The 20,327-nt window shown below is 38.4% G+C and overlaps 1 protein-coding gene across 2 annotated transcripts; it reads left to right on the top strand.

Moving 5' to 3' along the window:
- The first annotated feature begins 5,808 nt into the window (after positions 1-5,808).
- On the top strand, positions 5,809-17,582 carry GTF2H2 (general transcription factor IIH subunit 2). Of its 2 annotated transcripts, XM_080362747.1 has the most exons (15): positions 5,809-6,099; positions 6,198-6,275; positions 7,222-7,258; positions 7,878-7,964; positions 8,752-8,802; positions 9,250-9,304; positions 10,094-10,199; positions 11,233-11,323; positions 11,486-11,573; positions 12,132-12,239; positions 13,416-13,479; positions 14,295-14,398; positions 16,357-16,459; positions 16,763-16,802; positions 17,222-17,582. In XM_080362747.1, exons 1-15 carry the CDS (start codon positions 6,044-6,046, stop codon positions 17,339-17,341), a joined length of 1,188 nt encoding a protein of 395 aa, XP_080218873.1. In that variant the 5' UTR covers positions 5,809-6,043; the 3' UTR covers positions 17,342-17,582. The 2 variants fall into 2 exon arrangements, with proteins under 2 accessions (XP_080218873.1, XP_080218874.1); XM_080362748.1 differs by lacking the exon at positions 16,763-16,802.
- The last annotated feature ends 2,745 nt before the right edge of the window (positions 17,583-20,327 follow it).

Genomic DNA, 20,327 nt, shown 5'->3' with positions numbered 1-20,327 from the left:
ATATGCGAATGTTTTCATAAGCCAGTAAATTTTCTCTTTGTATCCTTTTTTTCACATCTTTACTTTTTCTACTTACTAAAATTTTTGGAAGCACTGATAGTTTCTTTTTACAGTTTTCTACAACTGCAATTTGTCTATTCGAAAACATATTGTAATTTAAAAAAAAAAAAAAAAAAAAAAAAAAAAAAAAAAAAAAAAAAACAAAAACAAAAAACACCAGTATAGCCATTTTGTTCTATTTCTTATACAGGCATTTTGTTAAAAAAGGTGCTCTAATTAAGGTTATTTCACATTTTTCTTAGTGATCCTTTTTTCTTTAAAGGAAAGTTTTCAACATTTACCTTAATTTAAATACAAGACATCAGGAAAGCTGTTTCCAGTTTAGAACAGTGTTGGTAGTACCACCTCTGTTCTTCAGTACTGGAAATGCACTAATATACCTCGCACTGGCAGTTCTGTGCCTTCTGATTTTGAACCCTTACCATTCACACTGCAATCCTAATGGCTACAAACCCACTTTTGTTGACATTCCAATTTTATCAGCCACTTAATTCCAAGAGTTTTAGTGGATGAAGTAAATAACACAAGACACCATGGGAACACTGAGAGAACTTGAAAACTTGGCAGCTCTTCATTTGAAAGCCTTCGGTCTCATCTACCTGGAAGGTGTCTCAATATTTTCATCAGCCTGAAATCAGATGACAGTCAGTGCTATCCCTTCTCCCTCTCTTTTCAAGTGACTCTCCCTTTCTGGTTCAGGTTTCTGTTCTTTTCAGAGAAGCGGAAACTTCTCTACCTTATGAAGGACCTGGGTGGGACAAGTGTTTTATACCTGCTGTGCTATGTACTTTTTAAACTTTTCTTTGTAAGAGAGGTCCTTGTCCAAATCCCTGCAAGCTAAGCCTCTCACTGTACGCACGGGTTTCTCATTTTTTCTCAGTGTGGCAGTTCTGGGCCTTGCATCAGTAACAGGAAAAGAAGATTAATCCAAGCTGAAGGATCAGCTGATGTTTATAAAGTGCTAAAAAGAAGCTGACTGATTTTCTTCAGACGATTCACAGTCTGCACCTTTAGTAGGCCTTCCTCCTGCAGGACAGAGCCCAGCTCCAGGCTTTTTTTGACAGTGGTCTGAGCGTCAGTCTCTGAGAAGCTGGCTCCTGGGCCCTCGGACTGCACCTGCACAGCCTCTGCAGAACCACTGTGTTTTTCCTTTCCTGTGGAGTTTCCACAAGTGGGCTGGGAACAGCAGACACCATGCCTGTGCCTGGAACGAGGAAATAAACCAAGCAGAGACAGCTGTGTGTGGATCGCTCCACATTTCCCAGCAAGCTGCCGCAGCTGTCGCTGAATGGATTTTCCAAAAGTGGAGGAGAGAAGATAACATATGAACACTCCCTTCTGCCAGCCTTTTGGGTTTCCAATAGGATTGATGCAGCGCATGGCAGTGGGGCATGCTGAGCATGGAGCTCCAGGAGAAGGCATTTACCTTTGTGGCTTAAATCCAGCAGGACAACACATCATGACCATTATAGTAAATTACTTGCTCAGTCCTGGATCCGTTACGGACCTCAGCACTGCTTTTGCAGTTGGTGAGCTTGTTTTGCTTTAACCTGTCAATGGGGGACTGAAAAGGTCTCAGAACATGCCGAAGAAAAATCACTAGTCTAAGAAACATTTTTGATCTCTTGGAGAAATTGAGATTAACAAAATAACAATTAATGGCTGGGAGTTGAAGCCAGTCAAATGCAGGACAGAAATTTGGAAGAAACTCAGTGAGAAACAGTTACAATCAGAACTATTGGGGGAAGTGGCCTGTTGGTATCCTTAAAAACTAGAAGGTATACTTCAGACAAAACTGAAGTTTTTAGATGATTGTCACCTTGGTCTCTCTAGTCTCAGCGCTGTGCATATGCGTTGTTGAATGTATGTGTAAACAGGCTGCTGTGCAGTCTTACTCATGACTGGGTTTTTGCAGAAGGTAGTTAACATTTATTTTAATCTTACCAAGTAATATTGCCCTACAGCAGACGGCATACAGCATCCACTTTCAATTACAGCCTGTCCTCTGACACTGAGTGTGTATAACAAGAACATTTATCCTTCAGTCTTCCTCCTAGAAAATGCCTGCCTGGCTCCACAGACCTACAAAGGGAAGTCCAAGAGACTTACAGTTTCCAGGAATATAATAGTTTTCAAACTGCTGTTGAATAGATCAATAAAAGGGGTTTTTTTTGGTCTTGACAAACAGCTGGATATTCTTGATCAAAATAACTATGGCAACATCTGCATACTCTTTGCTAATCTGTATATTTTTGCAGGGCAGATAAAGCAGCGCCTCCCATGTAACCAAAAGTTTGTATTGCATAGTAGGGTGGAGTAGCTTTCATGATGGTGTTTCAACTGAAAGTACTCGTAGCAATGAAAAACCTAATTGATTTGAAATTGTAGAAGAAGCTATCTAGTATTTAGTTTATTAATCTCAAGATACTGGTGGGGTTTAAAGCATTTGGACAATCACAATCTACAAAATGACTATATATCCTGCATTCCTGACCAGCATTAAAATTTGTGGCCTTGACAATAAAAAATATCCCTATTTTGAAAAATGTCTCATTTCTCTCTTCTTCTATTAAAACTACCAGCTTGCAGACATTTTTCCATTTTGATGTTTTATAAATTGGACTGTTTCCTTCTTAAGATAGGACAGCATGTGATCTAATGGGAGTAGATCAAACTACAACTTTATTTCTGTTCCTAGAAGCAAATCTTGACTACTTAAATGAAAGAACTCCCCTTTTTCCATCCTCAGTAGTTTTCATTGTTTTCCTTCAAAAGATCTTGCATTTTTCCAAGGTATGGTTTAATTGAAAGCTAATTCATTTCTCGTCTATATCCCCCATATTTATAAATTGCTCCTGATAAATGCAGCTGGCTGAAGGATACAGAAGTGAGTTTTCCCCACTCCTATTTAAGGAAACATTACTAATGTTTAAATGTTTTCTTCCACATTTATTGTCTTACTTGGATGCAGAGTGACACCCCTTAGAAACGGATGCTCGGTAACTTTCCTGTAATTGAAGTGGTCAGACACAGCCTTGGCACGCTGCCACTGTATCCAGGAAAGTTATGATTGCTCTGCAGAGAATCAGCTAAAACTGTCTCCAGCTTTATTGAGCTAATCCTCACTGTGATGCTTAAGAAACAGAAGCTCGTGGTGATACGAGCTGGAACAGTGCTGCTCAGAATTATTTTAGGTAGAAGCAAAACATAATCACATAACATCAAAATACCTGAAACTATTTTGTTAACCCTTTTCGTATTTTGATGTTAATCTGAAAGGATCTCAAACTCTTTCTGTACATGAAAGAGCACACTTTTGTGTAATTTTTTTTTTGCTTGCATTGTGGGAAAGCAAACATTTGCAAGCTTTTAAAACTACATGTAATTTTCACCCTAACAAAATAAATAATTTCAGACATTTGTACAGTTCTAGAATCTGCACTGTAATCCTGTTTAGATATAAAGACCTTGTGAACTTACCAGAACATATAAAATGGCTATCATATATTCTTTCATCCTGAAAGACTGTTTAATCCTTACTGTTCCTAAAATAGTTGACTCTGTAGACATCACTGGGTTTTTTTTTCTCTCACCTATAATTGAGTAGTAATTTTCTGCTACTGTGTGTAGTATTCTGTTCTGGAGATACATAAAAATTACATATGGGCATGTGTAAAATAAATGTAATTTTTTTTTTTTCACAGCAAATTTCAGATCTTGATAGTTTTGAATGTTTCACAGTTCTGACCCTGATTTTCTAATAACGAGTTTGTTCTGCTAACAAATCTGTCCCTCTGTTCTCTTCTGCTCTTGTACTTGTATTTTTTCCCCTGTTGCCTCATGAAGGCAAATCCATCCTATGGCAACAATTTGTCACCATGTCTTCTTCTCAAGTACTCTGACATTAATCCATACAACTGAAAATGCTTTTCTTCTATTTAAACATACCATCCTCTAGGTTTAACAATGTGAACTAGTTGGTGTTGTAAAGTCCAGACTGTAGGGACCATGCTGTGCCTGCTTTGGTATCAACTGGTATATTACTGCAGAATTGTTCATCAGTTTCTGGGCATAACAAACTAAGGGTAGTAGAAGAAAGTTACTGTTATATAGTTAAATGTAATTGTATAATCCTCAATATAGTACTTGTGAAAGGTGGTAAGTTAACATCTATAAATGTAACCATGCATTTTCAGTGTGAGAAGCATGACTTGTTTTCTGCCTGCACACGAAGATAATCACTATTACAGGTGCTTCAGATTTCTTCTGTGGAGAGAACATAAAAGCCTCTCCCAGACCTGCGTAGCAACCAAAACCCCAGTATTTCTACTGGGTGTTAAAACTGTGACTGATTTGCTCCTTGATGCTTTTAGTGTCAGAGGTTTACATGTGCAAAAAAAATATCCTGTTGCCCTATTTTGAGAAGCAAATGAAAATTAAATGCTGTAGCTTCAGAAGTTTCCATGTCTAGGAAATCCCTACATTGCACCATCTTCTAGTCTAGACTTGTACTATTTTATAGACCAAAAATAAACTTTTTTAAAGTTGAATTGGCAGGTATGATTAGAATGCGTCCAGCACAGTATCTTGAATGGAAACCACTCTGCTCCATTAATCAATATTTCAAAATCTCTCTGCTGTAATCTGCAATGCCAAGAGCTGCTGGGTATGAACTAGCATCCTTTTGATATCTTTCTGGCTGCCTTTAGAAATAAATTGTGTGCTTGCAAAGGAGGCAAATAGTAAATGTAAAGATATCTGAAAAATTGAACATACACAACATTTAGTGAAAAACTACATTTCTTTTGGTCAGAGCGGTTAGCATACTCACTCAGTAGAATATGAATCACCCCAACCCACTTTTTAAGTGCCATTGCCAGTTAACTGTTCACAGCTTTGTAGTGGTAGTTTATTGAAATAAATCCCCAAAGAAATCTGTCACAGTGAAACAAGAAACCAGCTTGAAAGAGGTGTTTCTGAATATGGTGAGGTTATTCTGCATGTTTGCAAAAACTTGTATTGCTGCACTGCTCATTTTGCTCCCGTGAGCACATTAAAATGACAGAAAATACACCTTAAACTTCACAGCAATTAATGAATTCCAGGTTCCATATTCCAGAACGGAGTTAAAGCAGTGATTTTGCTACTTGGATAACAGGCAGTTACTGTCATTAAGTAATTGATGAGCATAATTATGCATTAAAATTCAGTGCTACAGCATATGTAAATAATGGTTTTTTTTCCAGGTTCATGGATTCTTCTGTTAATACTGAAATTACTCCAGTTAATTACAGAAATACGATGAAAAACCAGATAGTGCCTCAGTCCTGCTGACTGGTCCCTCAGAGATGAGTGAGGGCCAGTTTGACCTGACAGAAACTTAGGGCCGGCTCCACGGCCACAGCAGCGATGTATGCGCGGCGTGGTTTTGTGCCACCAATGCTAATAATCGGAGTATTTCGATGGGTTTATGAAGAATATCCCGTATTTAGCTGTAGCGGCAGCAATGAGTTCCTCAGCTCCAGGCGCCGAGGGTCCCCGCTCACAGGCGCCGCTGGGGCCGCTCCGCTTCGCCCCCGGGCCCGTGTGGCGCTGGGCGGGCGCGACCTCGGGGAGCCAAACGCGGCGCTCCCGGCCTGGCCCCGCTCCCTGCTGCGACAGCACGGCAGGCCCGCCCCGGAACCATCGCTCCGCGGCCCGGGCGGCAGCCGGGCGGGGTTTGCGGCGCACCGAGGCGGCGGAGGGCGGGCGCGGCGGGACGGCCGGGCCTGGCGGCGGCGCGGGCGGCGCGCAGGTTGGGGTCCCTCGGCGCTCCTGGTCAGCGGCGGCGCGGTCCCGCCTCACAGCCCTTTGTGCCCCGCAGCGGCTCCGTGGCGGGGCTGCCCTTCCGGCGGGAGTTGCGGCTCCGCGGCCGGGGAAGCGGCCTTCGGGGTGGTGAGGAGCGCGGCCGCCGGCGCCCTCGCAGCGACAGGACGAACCAGAGATGGATGACGAGCCCGAGCGGACCAAGCGCTGGGAGGGAGGCTACGAGAGAACATGGTAGATTTTCCTCCTTTCTTTCCTTTTTCTCTCCTCACCTCATGGGTGAATGGCGAGAAAAACCTCCCTTCTGCTCAATAACAATCTGTTTCGCGTAGGGAGATTCTTAAAGAAGATGAGTCCGGATCGCTGAAGGCGACCATCGAGGACATTCTCTTCAAGGCAAAGAGGAAAAGGTATTATGTGTTGCCCCGACCCCGCCAATAGCTTTGGTTTGGTCAGTTCTAAGGACTTAATAGTTCTGGAACTGGGTTCTGGAGGTTGTGCAAGTGCATCAGCACACCTGTGTATATCACTTCAAAAAGGAAGACCCAGTTTGAAAACCCTCTGTCTCTGCAACCACAACCCCTCCCCATGAACAAAACTCTTACTGCTTGAAAGGGTGGGGTGTGGACTTTCAAGTTATTGCTGCTTCAGTACTCATTAAACCGTTTGGAAATTTTCCTGTAATTGTAATATGTTGCCATCATGAAATATACTGCTTTGAAATTGTGTCTATCTCTTTGAAATGCCCTGTATTTTTGTGTTCTTTATCCCTTCAGAGCTCCAGATGCATGCATCTTGCCTACCACTTGTTAATTGTGCTAGAAAACATAGTAAAATATATTTTTATATATGTGAAGACTGAGCATGCACAGGCCAAGTACCCCAGATGTATGCTAGCTGAAAAGCTGCGGTCTTAACCTGATGCAACATGGTGCAAAACGCTGCAATTGCAATCTGTACTGCTTCGAGAAAATCATCCAACATGTTTTTTAGTATACAAGGCATGCTTGAAGCTGCGTTTTGGTATCATGGCATCCGATTCCTATTTGGAATGGTCAGAAACGTTGCTAGGTAAAATCTAGATTTGTTTTATATCGGATTATGTTAAAATATTCAAATTTGGATGAAAATCTAAAGTTCCATTAAACTGGTATTAAGAAACAGTTTTTGTTTGTTTTCTGCGAGGCATGAAATCTGTTTGTGATTGAATTGTCTTTTTTTTCTGTGTACATAGTGTCTCTGGATTGTTATTGCTTCATATTTGCCAGAAGTCTAGTATTGGATTTCTTTGAGACTGTTGTTTTAGGAACCATCAATTTATTTGCATCGTACTTAAATCCTTTTTTGTTTTATTAGACTCTATGAACACCATGGACAAGTTCGACTTGGAATGGTATGTTAGTGTCTTAACCCTTGTCTGTCCTGAGTCCAGAACTATTTGAATAGAGGTGGTGTGCCTAATCTGGCAATGTGCTTGAGACCAAAGCTTGCATTTTCCGCCAACTTCTTTTGTTTTGTTTTTTTAAAACATTCTTTATTCATTGGCAGTGTGGGATGCAAAGCATGAGTATTCAGAAGTGGAGGTTTGGCGTATTTGCTGTACCAGGGTGTGTTTTGCAACAGCAGTCAGATCGCACCCACTTGCACTGTTGATTTTTCCTCATGTGAAAAATGGCCATAATTGAGATGAGTTGTAAATAACCACCTTACTTTATACAACCCTGAGTTTTTCAGATGAAGAGATGCGGGTGCAAACTGTGCATGTTTTGTAGCTTATCATGAAAGGAAAAGAATAGTATGCATTTTTTGAGATAGTATTTTTTTTGCATCTTGAAGGAAAAGTGGGAAATGCATTACTTTTCTGTTGGGGTTGATTGCATAGCTCAGTGTACTGAATTTTTCCTGTTTGAGAATTTTTGAGAGAGGAAGCAGTTACTTTTTTAAGTCAATGGAGTAATGAACAGTTCGTTTAAATATCTGTTCTGTGACTGTCACTTATGGTGATAATGCAGATGCGTCACCTTTATGTGGTTGTTGATGGATCAAGAACTATGGAGGATCAAGATTTAAAACCGAACAGACTTACTTGCACTTTGAAGGTATTTCTGTACAAAAGTTTTCTCTTATTAATCCATCGTTTCTCTGAAAGCCAGTTCCATTTTGTGTTTAAAAGAATGGCAGTCTCCTGTGACTAGCTTACTTGCATAGCCTCATCTCTCATCCCTGCTTTTTCTCCCTTGTTTCTGTTGCCAGTCTGTACCTTTTCGTATTTTGAATAGTAAAATCTGTGTGACATTAGTTTGCCTTGCATGACTACTTCTGTACAGTAAAAACACTTTGTAAGGACATACTGTGGGAAGACACGTTATGAAAAGTATGTGCAAATTAAGCTAAACTGTTGCCATTAATGAGGGATGGGAAAATAATAGATGGTTTCATTACACATCTAGAATTGTTCTTTCTATACAGTTGTGTTTTGATTAATTCTGGTTTGAGTGGATGCTAGACGGGAGTTGAATTGCATTGCTGCTTTGGGCTGTGGAGGACTTGAACTGTACATTTTGTACTATATGATCTTCCCTGATAACATTAAGCATTGAAGTGCAGGGTTTTGATGATTTTGTATGGATTAGTGCTTTTTGGTGTATCTTATAACTCCATTTGAACCAACAGTAATATAGAACATCAGTTGATGAAGTGAATAAAATAAGATGTGGCTAGTTTCTAGAACTGACATTGCAGTGGTAGAGAAGGGCTCATTCCCCCCCTTTTTTTTTCCTTTTTTTTTTTTTTTTAATAATACTGAATGTTTTCCAAATACCACCTACCTAATGCATGTGGAATAAAACCATTTTAGTTTTTAACAGTCTTTTCTTTTCTTTATAGTTATTGGAATATTTTGTTGAAGAGTACTTTGACCAAAATCCTATCAGTCAGGTATGTATAACCATGCAAGAAACAAGTAATTGAAAACTATTTTAAAAGTTTGTTTTATTTTTAACGCTACTAAGTAAACTATTTTCAATTGATGTATTCCTTCCCATCCCTTCCTCCTCTTGTTTCTGCCTAATGAAAATAAGAACCCATCTATTCCTTTTTCCTAAATGTAAATTCTAGTGCAGAAGACTTGCTTATGTTATTGTTTTTCTGTCACTTAGAATTTTAGAAGATTTATTTTTGTGCCATGTGGCAGAAGTACATGAGATACAGAAACGTGTTAAGTGATGCATAGTGTTGTACTGCTGTTGTTACAGGAACTTTTGTATAGCTAAGTAATTCCAATCCATGAAGAAGTATTAGGCAAAATATAGCAAATATGTAAATCAACTTATTTTTAGACTTCTTAATAAAAGTTTTGCCTTTTTTTTGTTTTCCCTTCTCCAGGTTGGCTTAATTGTAACCAAGAGTAAAAGAGCTGAAAAAATGACTGAACTTTCAGGTAAGGAGGTAGTATATTGTTTGGTTTTATTAACTGAGGACCTGGTTTATTCTCTTGCATTGATGTAGTCTACTTGGATGACACTGCTGAAAGAGAGATTTAAAAGATAAGTTATTGTAAGTTATCTGAAACCAGTGTCTTTATATTGATCTGTTTTGATCTAGAATTGTCATTGCATGCTTGTTTGTAATCAAGTCTTATCCAGATTGCAACTAAAATAAGTTTTGTTTCCTCTATAGTTAATTTCTCACCCTGTTTTTTAATTTTTCATTTTATGACAACTGTGTGTTCTGTGAGATATGACCAGGTCTTTGGTTCCTGCTTTCCGTCACTAGCAATCTGTGTGGCTTCAGAATGAAGTATTAATTTTTTCTCTTTATTCACCATTAAAACTGAAGCAAATTTATTAAGGAATTTGAGGATCAATGAATCCACAAACAGTACGTTGAGGATAATAGAGGAGACTGAACTCTGTTTCTGCTGAAACACTTTGTGAGATACTTCGCATTCACATTAAGCACTTAATGATATGCAACAGTGATTTTATTATTTTTCACTTTTTAAAGTTTCTGACAATTAGGTGCCTGTTGAGTAAATATCCTTCTGATGACGTATTGTTCTATTGTTTTCGACATTCTCATCAAGAGATCAATTTCTGAGTAGAAACATATAGTTATAAGTCACAGTTTGAAAACTGTTGTTGTACAAGTGCACTTCATTTAATATATATTTTAAATAGTTCAGTTCTTGTTATTTCAGGTGAATTGTTTTTTTTTCTTTCACTTACAGGTAACTCTAAAAAGCACATAACTGCTCTGAAGAAAGCGGCAGATATGACCTGCAGTGGAGAGCCATCTCTATATAATGCCCTCAACTTGGCCATGCAGACTTTAAAGTTAGTATATACATGGAGCTTTTTTTTTCATTTTCCATAATCAGCATAATGCTGATTGTGAATTTTTGGAGTGGCAGAGACACTATTTTTTTACAAATAGCATCTTGCGTCGTGCTGACCTGCGTCATTAAAAGGCGGCTTTAGATCCTCTTTCAATACAAACTGTTAAGAAGTTGAATGTACTAGTAGTGCAGAAGTTCATTTGCTAACACAAGATGCTCCTATTTAGCGGTGTGCTCTTATAAAAAGCAAAAATATTTTAAAACTAAGTAGATAATTTTATATTGTGTATGGGTATGGTGACGAAAGACCTTGGAATTATTTTTTACTAGAGAGCTAAGGTATGAGAAAGGGCAGAGTTAGGGGTTAATAATGATGAAAGAACAGGAAAAGAAGCAGCACCGAATCACAATATTCTGGTGGGAAGTTTTGTCATACTTTAGAAAGGTAAATTTGTGGGTAGGATAGATTAAAAAAGCATCTTTGCTATGTGAGGTGTTGAGATGGAATAAGCATTTGTGGAAGACTGTTTTAGTAAATAGTTATAGATAGAAACACGGACAGAACAAAGCTAGTAGTCAGTGTCATCAAAAAAGTTGTGTGAATGACTAGTTGGAAGAGAGTTTTCCATTAAGAACTAAAAGGCAGTAGCTATAAGTAATGGATTTACACCCATAAAGTGATTAGAGATTTTTAGTTTAAGAAGTCAGGAAGCCTTACCACAGTGTTGTTAGTTTGAAGGTGAATTTTACCCATGAGAGTACAGATGAGATACAGGGATACTTAAGCTTTAGAGAAAACAATCAGATAACCACTACACAATCAAATACTGTATTTTAGATACTGGAAAGGTTTGGCTTTTGGAAGGTGAAATTCTGGTGGTCAGAGAAGGATTTTACCACAGTCTTTTATAATTTGTAAGGAACTTCATATAATATAATATTGTGATTTTAGTACCATAAAGTTCTTGGAAACTTTGAGATACACAAGTAGCTTAGTGTACGGAAGCAAATTAACTGTATACTTTCTGTAGGCACATGCCAGGACATACAAGCAGAGAGGTTTTGATAGTCTTCAGCAGTCTGACGACATGTGATCCAGCCAACATCTATGATCTAATTAAGGTATGCACAGAAGATAAATTTGACTACTATATTGAATATCCAAGGTATTAGACTAAAAACAGACAGTTGCAGCATCATTGCCAATTAAATTACATTTAAAACTTTGAACATTTTTATTGTTCAGCCTGTGAATTTAAGCATGCTTTCTTTTTCCCTTTGAAGTGTTTAAAAGCGGTTAAGATCAGAGTGTCTGTCATCGGCCTAAGTGCTGAAGTTCGAGTTTGTACAGTCCTTGCCCGAGAAACTGGTGGTATGTATCTGAAGTTCAGTAGTTCGGAAGTTCAGTAGTTTTTAAAATAGAACGTAAATAACTAATTTGTCATTTATTCTTTAATGCATTTTTATATTTAAGGATGAATATTCTGTTGTGCTGGCAGAAAATTTAAAGGTTTCCCAAATCTACAAAATACAAAGTATTTAGTGGACATATCAGCTTGTAGCTGCATCTCTAGAGAGAAGAAATACATACATTTTCAAACCTAGTGTTCCACATATAAAGCTCTGTGATGTGGAACTTAATTAATGCAACATGTTAATATAAATTTCTGCAGTGGTAACTTTTACAATATCATTACTACAGTGTAATGTTGGAGAAAAGCTATGGGCCTTTGTATCTAATTAAACATCCTGGTGTTATTAATTTTAAAGCTTGTTATTTTCAGTAGCATTAACATGACTGTTATTTAGGAACAGAGTTGGCTGCATTTTTTTTTGTTAACCTAAGTTCTTTTTTGTCATTTGGAGAATATGTTTTTTTTTTTTTATCTGCTTATAATCCGAGAGTAAGGCATCTCTTTCTTTGTGACAGGAACATACCACGTTATTTTAGATGAAAGTCACTATAAGGAACTGCTGATGCATCATGTTAGTCCTCCACCTGCCAGTTCAAATTCTGAGTGCTCCCTTATTCGAATGGGTAGGATATGGTTTTGATTAAGTGTTAGCAAAAGATTTGTGAATGTTGTCTTTTTCTTTCTTTGTGTCTTCTGTGTTAAATCTATACAAATAGTTAGAAGCATAATAAAGACATTGCACAATTGCTTTTTTAAAATTTTAACTTTTATTTTGCTAAATAGACATACATTTTCTTGATGTTGTTCCTGCAGAGCAGTCAGCTATTAAGTTAAGAATTAAAACAAATAAGACAAATCAGTCAACTGCAATTGGGAACAATAAAGTGGAGAGATATTGCTTTTACAGTAATTGTTATAAATGTAATACTTAGAAATGAAGGGTGAAAGACTATTTTGTTTCTCCCTGCAGAAGGGAGCTGTTATAAGCTTAATTGCCTGTAAGAGCTATCTGTTGGGCCATGTAGAATATATTTTTTAGGAGGACTGTTGTGTTCTTTCAACAAATGGATTTGGTACCTTTTCTTCTCCTGACGTATTTCTCAGTAAATTTGAGACTGGAGTTAAACCAGAATAGGAACTCTGAGTGCCATGAACTAGAGCACTGATTTCTCATTTTCATCCACCTGTTTTTGCAAATAAGAATGTATGTATTTTTATGTGTACATTTATACACTGAAGAAATTTACTTGTTAAAGTTAAAGCCTGAGAAGCAGTTGGACAAATCAGCTGCCCGCTTGACGTGCACTGTAAAAAATATGTGGTAGAGAGAATGATATCTGTTACAGCCTCTCTGAAGTGCTATAGTCCATATGTCATATGCTGCAGCTGGAAGGTGAATGTACACTTGGTATCTGCATATAAAAACATTTTCCCCTTCATCAGAAACCATTGTTTAAGTGTTCATTCTTGTAGTGCTCTTTCTGCTTTCCTGCCATTGCACATAATTTTCTCTTTAGCTGTCCTTCAGAAATGGGGTGCCAGCAAGCTTCAGTTAACAAGAAGTCTGTGAAAATGTTTTTTTTTCAGTTGAGGGATTTGTTGGTGGTTGTAGGTAGAGACATTTATGAAGAATTTGATACCTAGTTAAGAGTATATTACTTCTCCTGTAATAACAAACAAACAAAAAAAGAGACAGGCCTTAATGTTTGTAATAATCTTTGAACTTCTTCATTGAAGTAAGAAAATGAAAGATTACTTGCATGTTTAAAATTGGTAATATGAGATGTTTTTCTCTTCAGGTTTCCCTCAGCATACTATTGCTTCTCTATCTGATCAAGATGCAAAGCCATCCTTTAGCATGGCGTAAGTAGAGTTGATTAGAATTCAACAAGCTGATCACAGTTCGATGGTAATTAGTCATAATAAGAAAATATGCTCTACATTGGAAATATTGCAAAATAAAATGAAAAAAAGTAAAGTCGTATGACTTCTTAGTAGAAATTTTATTCCTGTTTGCACATCCAGTATGTGCCCATAGTTACCTCTGGTAAATGTGCTTTTTAAAATTTAAATTTTTTTGAAGGTAGTAAGTGGCTTTCAGTGATGTTGTGCAGTGATTAGAACACAAGGGTTCTGCAGGTTATTAAAGTAATTACTACTTATTTTACTTGCATTTCTTGACTCAAATATTTTTATTGCTGTAAAGATAATTATGAGAATGAAGGGTATTATCTAGAATAAAGTATTCTTTGTCACTAATGTGACTTTAAATGAAAGTTTAAAATAGAGGTCTTGTGTGATTAGCATGCCAGTGCTCTTCTCAATGAAAGGAATCATAGTTTTCAAGGACAATTTGGGACTCTGAGTTTCGGAAGAAAACAGTGTCTGCTGTTTGAAAGAATAAGTACTACTGTGCATCTTGAAGTCAGTATAGAATATTTGTGTGTGTCTCCATAGAAATACTAATGCTGTTATCCTTCATAACATTATTCTCTAAAGATAAATCTGTTTACTGATATTTCACCTTCTCAGTTGTTTTCTGACAATTCAATACACACAGAAGCATGGAAGCCACTGATACTTTTTAAACAATTTATTTTGAGGACTGTGCAGTATTTGTAGTTACGGAGTATTATGGTGTTATCTCTTCAATTTTAGATTGTGTCTCTCTCCTCTAGGCAATTGGAAAGCAGCAGTGAGCCGGGTCTTACGCTGGGTGGATATTTCTGTCCCCAGTGCAGAGCCAAATACTGTGAACTTCCTGTGGAATGCAAAATCTGTGGTGAGTAGCCAGAAGAGGTGAGCATATGAATTACATGTTAGTGTGAGACACTTAAAGGGTAGAAAAATTCAGCTATACTGAGGAATTAAAAGCCAGCTCTGCTTAAAGAAGCCTGCATTTCTGCGTTCTAGGATATCAGCTTCATACAAGGGACTTCCAGGACTATACCTGTAACAGTAAAGCTGTATCATGTTCCCTAGTATAATGTTATAAACTAAAAGCCCTAAAGCAAAGTAGTGAAGAAAGGTGATTCACATATGAATAGCAGTAATTTCCTCAAGAATCCTGGTTTAACAGGCATATTGCTGTTTCAGACTCCTCAGTGCAAGACCATGAAGATATAGTGCTATGAAGTAAAAGTAAATATAGAGTGCTTTGAAATAAAAGTACCCTCTCACCTCTGGGAGGATGCGAGGGAAAGGTTTCAAAGTTTAACCCTAGGGTAGTCTAAACAGTGACACATGAGAGGCTCTAGCGTGGTAAATGAAAGCCCCTTGGTCTTGCAAATGTTAATGGGCTGTGCAATTTCACTCCCCTTAATGAAGGTGGGAGGGAGGATTAGCATTTTTTATAGTACTAATATTGTGTGAGTGACAGCTGTCCTGTTAGCTTCTACAGGAATATGACTGAAATGTCATAGGTATTATCAAGATGCATGCATTTGGCAAGATAAATAAATAATTCTAGTTTTGTGTCACCTTGTCCAAGTTTCACATCAAGGTCTTCACATCAGCATGAGTTTTGTTTTCAACAAGGTAATAGTGTAACTGGAGAAATCCTGAGTATCAGCAACAGATTCTCCGCAGCTGTCAGCAGAACAGGAGCTCAGAAGCTTACACTGCATGTGAGTGAGCAATGAAGAAGTTTGTGCCAGCCCATACCCCAGCTAACACTTGCCTGTTTTCACAATTTAAACCCAGGCAGCAACTGAGCACCCCACAGCCATTCACACATTCCCCCCTGGTGGGATGGATAAGAGAATCAGAAGGGTAAAAGTGAGAAAATTCGTGGGTTGAGATAAGGAGTTTAATCAGTAAAGCAAAAGCCAAGCAGAGGCCAAGCAAAGCGAGGGATTTATTCACTACTTCCCATCAGCAGCCGTCTCCAGAAAAGCAGAGTTCCATCACACATAACAACAGTTACTTCAGAAAATAGATGCCGTAACTCCAAATGTCTTCCTCCTTCCTTCTTCCTCCAGATTTGTATGTTGAGCATGATGTCACATGATATGGAATATCTCTTTGGTCAGTTAGGGCCAGCTGTAACGGCTGTGTCCTCTCCCAACTTCTTGCACACCCCCAGGCTGCTCGCTGGTGGGGTGGTGTGCGGAGCTGAAAAGGCCTTGGCTCTGTGTAAGCACTGCTCAGCAATAGCTAAAACATCCTTGTGTTGTCAACACTGTTTCCTACACAAATCCAGAATATAGTCCCATGCTAGCTGTTACGAAGAAATGTAACTCTGTCCCAGACAAAAGCAGCAGACTTGTGTTAGTGGAAGCAGGGCTGTGGTGTGTCTGCAGCAGTATTACAGCAGGCTGCAGCAGAGCTTTCTAGTTGGGCACCAGTGTAACTGATGATGTGAAACAGCAGAACCGTTGATGCCAAAGAGGAGTTGTGCATTTAGATTTAATCAGAAGACTCTTCTACTGTTACATTTTGTTTATGGCATGAGGATGAAAAACTTGCTGACTTTGCAACTGTGCATTGTAAAGGTACTTCTAAAGACTGAGTTAGAAACTTGGGCAATTTGCTTTTACTTCAATTCATATTTGGATTTAATTATGGAAAGTATTATAGGTTTGGATTATGGAAGCTAACAAATAATTTTATGGTTTTTAATTCTTAAAAGCTCTGAACCATTGAGAAATTTAATCATTTTTTTTTCCTTCTTACTTTGTTTACAGGACAAGCTTTTCAATAAGTCCTCTCCTGTAATACTTCTGATATCTCTATTTGCAGGTCTTACATTAGTGTCTGCACCTCACCTGGCTCGGTCTTACCATCACTTGTTTCCTTTGGATGCCTTCCAGGAAGTTCCTCTGGAAGAATATCAGGGGGAACGGTATGCAAATTATATTTGTGACAATAAGTGTACTTGTGGACCCTGCAATTATTTTTTTATTGTCACAGAAATAACTGGCAGCAGCTTCTCTGCTGCTGGAGACAATGTTGAAAGTCTGGGCATTTTTGGGCCCCTCTGGCAATAAGAAATGGTCTTAGCTCCCATTAACAGTTGTCCTGTATGTTCAGTTGAATAGCTGAAATAATTGCCATAAATTGTTACGACTTATGAGATGCTTTTTAGATACTGTTTGACACAATCTTGACACTTTTTTTCAGTTAAAAGACACAATTTTGCTTTTAGGTATTGTCAAGGCTGCCAGGGAGAAATGAAAGATCAAAATGTAAGTATGTTGAATTGCATTGGAATTTGCACTGAGTGATGTCAGAAGTAGATGATCCTTTATTATGGTCTGCTAAAGACCAGAAGATTGTTTGTGGAATTTTATGTCCTGGTTAACTGGAGTTCTCTGTTACAGAGTCATGCCTCTTACAGTGCAAAGTCTGTAAAAGAGTGGGAGGAGATTTCCTAGAGAGTTTCATAAATAAGCTTCCACTCAGCCGTTGGGAAGCATCTACAGTGACTCAAGCTCAGCCCCTTGGGCGTACTCACTGTTAGAAACTTTAATTCAATTGGGTTTCTGTGATGTTAGCAATACAGTCAATTTACACTGCCTTGAAGAAACAAATGTTGCCCTACTGTAGTACTGTAACGGTGATGAATCTTTCTCATTTGACTTGTTTTTTTGTCTTTTCCACACAGGTTTACATATGTAAAGTGTGTCAGAATGCATTTTGCGTGGAATGTGATTTGTTTGTTCATGATTCTCTGCACTGCTGTCCTGGCTGTATTCATGAGCACCCTGCTCCCGTATCTGTATGATGACATCTCTTTTTAGAAATTGTCATATCTATGTCATTCTTGCATACATCTGGTTTTTTTTATTCAGCAATAGCTTTCACTGAGGCACCTCAAATCAAGGACTGAGATGAATACAGAAGGATGAACACTGGCTTGGAGCAAACTTTCATTTTTACTTTATGTATTCATGATTTTGTTACTGTTAATATATTCTTGAATTATCTGTATCTGATTTATTTTCTTTGCTCTTGTCTGAAAAACTCTGGCTTTTTCTGAGCAACATGTATATTTGTAAATGTGAAAGTTATAAAACTGGTTTGTATAATAATGTGGTGATTCATCTTTTCTCATTATTTGTTCAGAAAAGAAGCTCCGAAAATCTATTTTACATACTAATTGTTATAAGTTCTTGTTTTGGTGGATGGAGGAGTTCTATCAATCAAAATATTTTTTGGTAAGAATCTTACAAAGATGTTTTTGAGTTGGGGGACACTTAAAATATTAATTTGAAGTACTGTGGCTGTTCACCTTGGCCCTCAGTAAGGCAACTCAAATACAGCTCAACTCAAATGTGTGAGTCCACATGAGAAGAACAGAAGGCTGAGCAAAGTGTACAGTTTTTTCCCCATTTCTGCACTATATAGATTCTTACTCTTAATGCTCTGGATTCCTGCAGGGCACAAGGGAGAGGTTTTTAAGGAATTCAGCTTTTTCCTCACAGAGACCTTTTGCCCTGCAGAAAAGCAAAGTGCCCTCTGCTCTGTGAGGCTGAAGAAACATGAATCAAGCTCAGTTAAGAATGTTGAGTTTAAGTGAAGGGACCAAAGAACTCAGGAGGAATGACGTTCTGAACATGAGCCTGAAACAGTCCAAAACAAACCTAAACCAACCCCACGTTATTAGCCAGGAGGGAGAGAGTGGTTGGATACAAGTTTGAAAAAGGGATATTTCTGATAAACTCCGTGCTGCATTGAAAGCTCTAGTGGGAAAGTCAGCTACATCCATGAGAAGGTAGCTGAAAACACATTTTAGGTTTTAATGGTACAACTCAAAATTAACTGAATTCTATTACTGCTGTGTTTGTAGTTGTGGGGTTTAAGTTTCTCTTTCTTGTACAAGTGTAAGGTTACTGAAAGGCAATGAGTTTACAAAGCTTTAAGACCTGAGTTTGCACAGACTATTGTTTGATGGTCACAGCATTGAAGACAGTGATGCTGTTTTGATTCTGAGGCCAGAATGAATTGCCAGAACTCCAGGTCATCGTCTCTTCTTGGCCAAACCCTTAGAGAAACAGATAACAAGGTGGGGGGAGAAGGGGAGGCATGGGTCCTTGTCTGAATGTTGAGGAATGGAAATTGAGACAAATGCAAAACACTCTGCGGTTTTACAGAGTCTGTTCTAAGTGTGATTGCAGTTTGAACTCGTGCGAACCTCAGTAAGAGGCAGTTGTCGTGGTGCCATGTCTAAAGCGGCGTGTCACATCTGCTTTTCTGAAGTCATCTTGTGATGTTTGTAAGACATCCAGAGTACCTCAGTCGATGATGTATCATCTGACCTTGTTTTTAAAATTATGAGATTTGTTGTCAGATTAGGAACAGCAATAATCTGACTTAGCCACTGAATATTAAAAGTACAAATAAAAAAAGCAACCCCTATCTTAAGTCCCCTGTTTTTACTCTCTACCACATGCAATAATACATGCTACTATTCAGTTTTCACAGGCACTTTTCATTTCAAGTCCTTTAAATATGCAGATTTGTAATGGTTAACATAGCTCCTGTGCTTTTTCTATTATTTATGCCTGCAGGCTGGCTAGAATGTAGTAATCCTACTGTGTTGATAGGAAAATTATGCAGCATCTGTGTATCATTTTGTGCGAAGTCAATGCCTGTAAGCCCTTTGTGCTATCGGGTGATTGCAGTGCCTGTTACTGTAAGGGTGTCTTAAAAACTAGCAGAAAAAGGACATATTCATGGGGTTTGATGTGGTCTAGTAGGCCATTCCATGCCAAAGGAATCCCCTAATCATTTGGCTCGTAGATATTCTGATACTGGTGACAGCATCTTGATATGATCTTTTCTGATAATAATTTTAACTTCACAACCAGGATATCCAAATGGAAAAAGAGTTTTTGTCAAAACACTTTAAACCTGGCCTAGCTTTTTCTCTTGCCAGATACCAAAATCACATACTTGGAAGTTGTGGCCATATGCTCCATGAGCTGCTTGTGGTCTGAGTAACAATTTGGCTTGTACTTTTCCACTCTTCTTGTTGGATAGGAAGGGCAGTTCAAACTAGGTCTGTAAAAATCACTATCAGGGCAACATTTCTTCGATATATAAAGAATTTCAGCTGTGGCCTTTGTATTTAAAGCAGCATGGAGGAAATGCTTCTTTCACCTGTACTCTTTGACTGGGATTTGCCGGATCTCAGGTCCCCTTTGTTTGTGGGAAGTTACAGTCTACTCAATTCTGGTTCTGTTTTCTTATTTACTGGATCTGCCACAAGATTAGTCAGTCAGGGAGGTTATGAGCAGGCCCGTGAGAAACTCTTGTACTTCCTGAAGACGTTGCATAATACGGTTTAGATGTAAAGTGTTGGGGGAAGAGACAAAAAGACACGAACATCCCGTGGTGGGATTGAGGACGCAACTGTTGGAAGAAGTTTGAGGCTGAAAGGCACAGAGACTGAAGAGCACACTGCTGTGTGCAGTGAAGGGGATTTCGGAAAGGTCAGTGCCCCTGCTTTCTTTCCACTTTATACTTGCCTTGCAGGAATAAAAGTTACCATCTGTATTAATGGTTGTAACTTAACTTCCAAGACTGGAAGAGCCGAAAATAAAATATGAGTAAAAGAAATGTCTCGTTTTAGTTTTGCGTAACAACCATAACTCCTACGTGGCATTCTGGTCTTTCTCATGCAATATGAGGAACAGCTTTGAGATTGTGATGTAGTTTATGGATGAAAAAATGCCATAAAGTACTAACTCTGAAGCATTACTGGATTG

The sequence above is a fragment of the Nesoenas mayeri genome (assembly GCF_963082525.1).
Source record: "Nesoenas mayeri genome assembly, chromosome: Z".
In the NCBI taxonomy this organism is placed as follows: Eukaryota; Metazoa; Chordata; class Aves; order Columbiformes; family Columbidae; genus Nesoenas; species Nesoenas mayeri.
This window is presented reverse-complemented; position numbering and strand designations above follow the sequence as displayed.

Coding starts and splice junctions, on each gene's coding strand:
- GTF2H2 (XM_080362747.1), top strand. CDS start 6,044: ATGGATGACGAGCCCGAGCGGACCAAGCGCTGGGAGGGAGGCTACGAG. Junction 7,965..8,751: donor GACTTACTTGCACTTTGAAG/GTATTTCTGTAC, acceptor TTTTCTTTATAG/TTATTGGAATATTTTGTTGA. Junction 14,399..16,356: donor TGTGGAATGCAAAATCTGTG/GTGAGTAGCCAG, acceptor CTCTATTTGCAG/GTCTTACATTAGTGTCTGCA.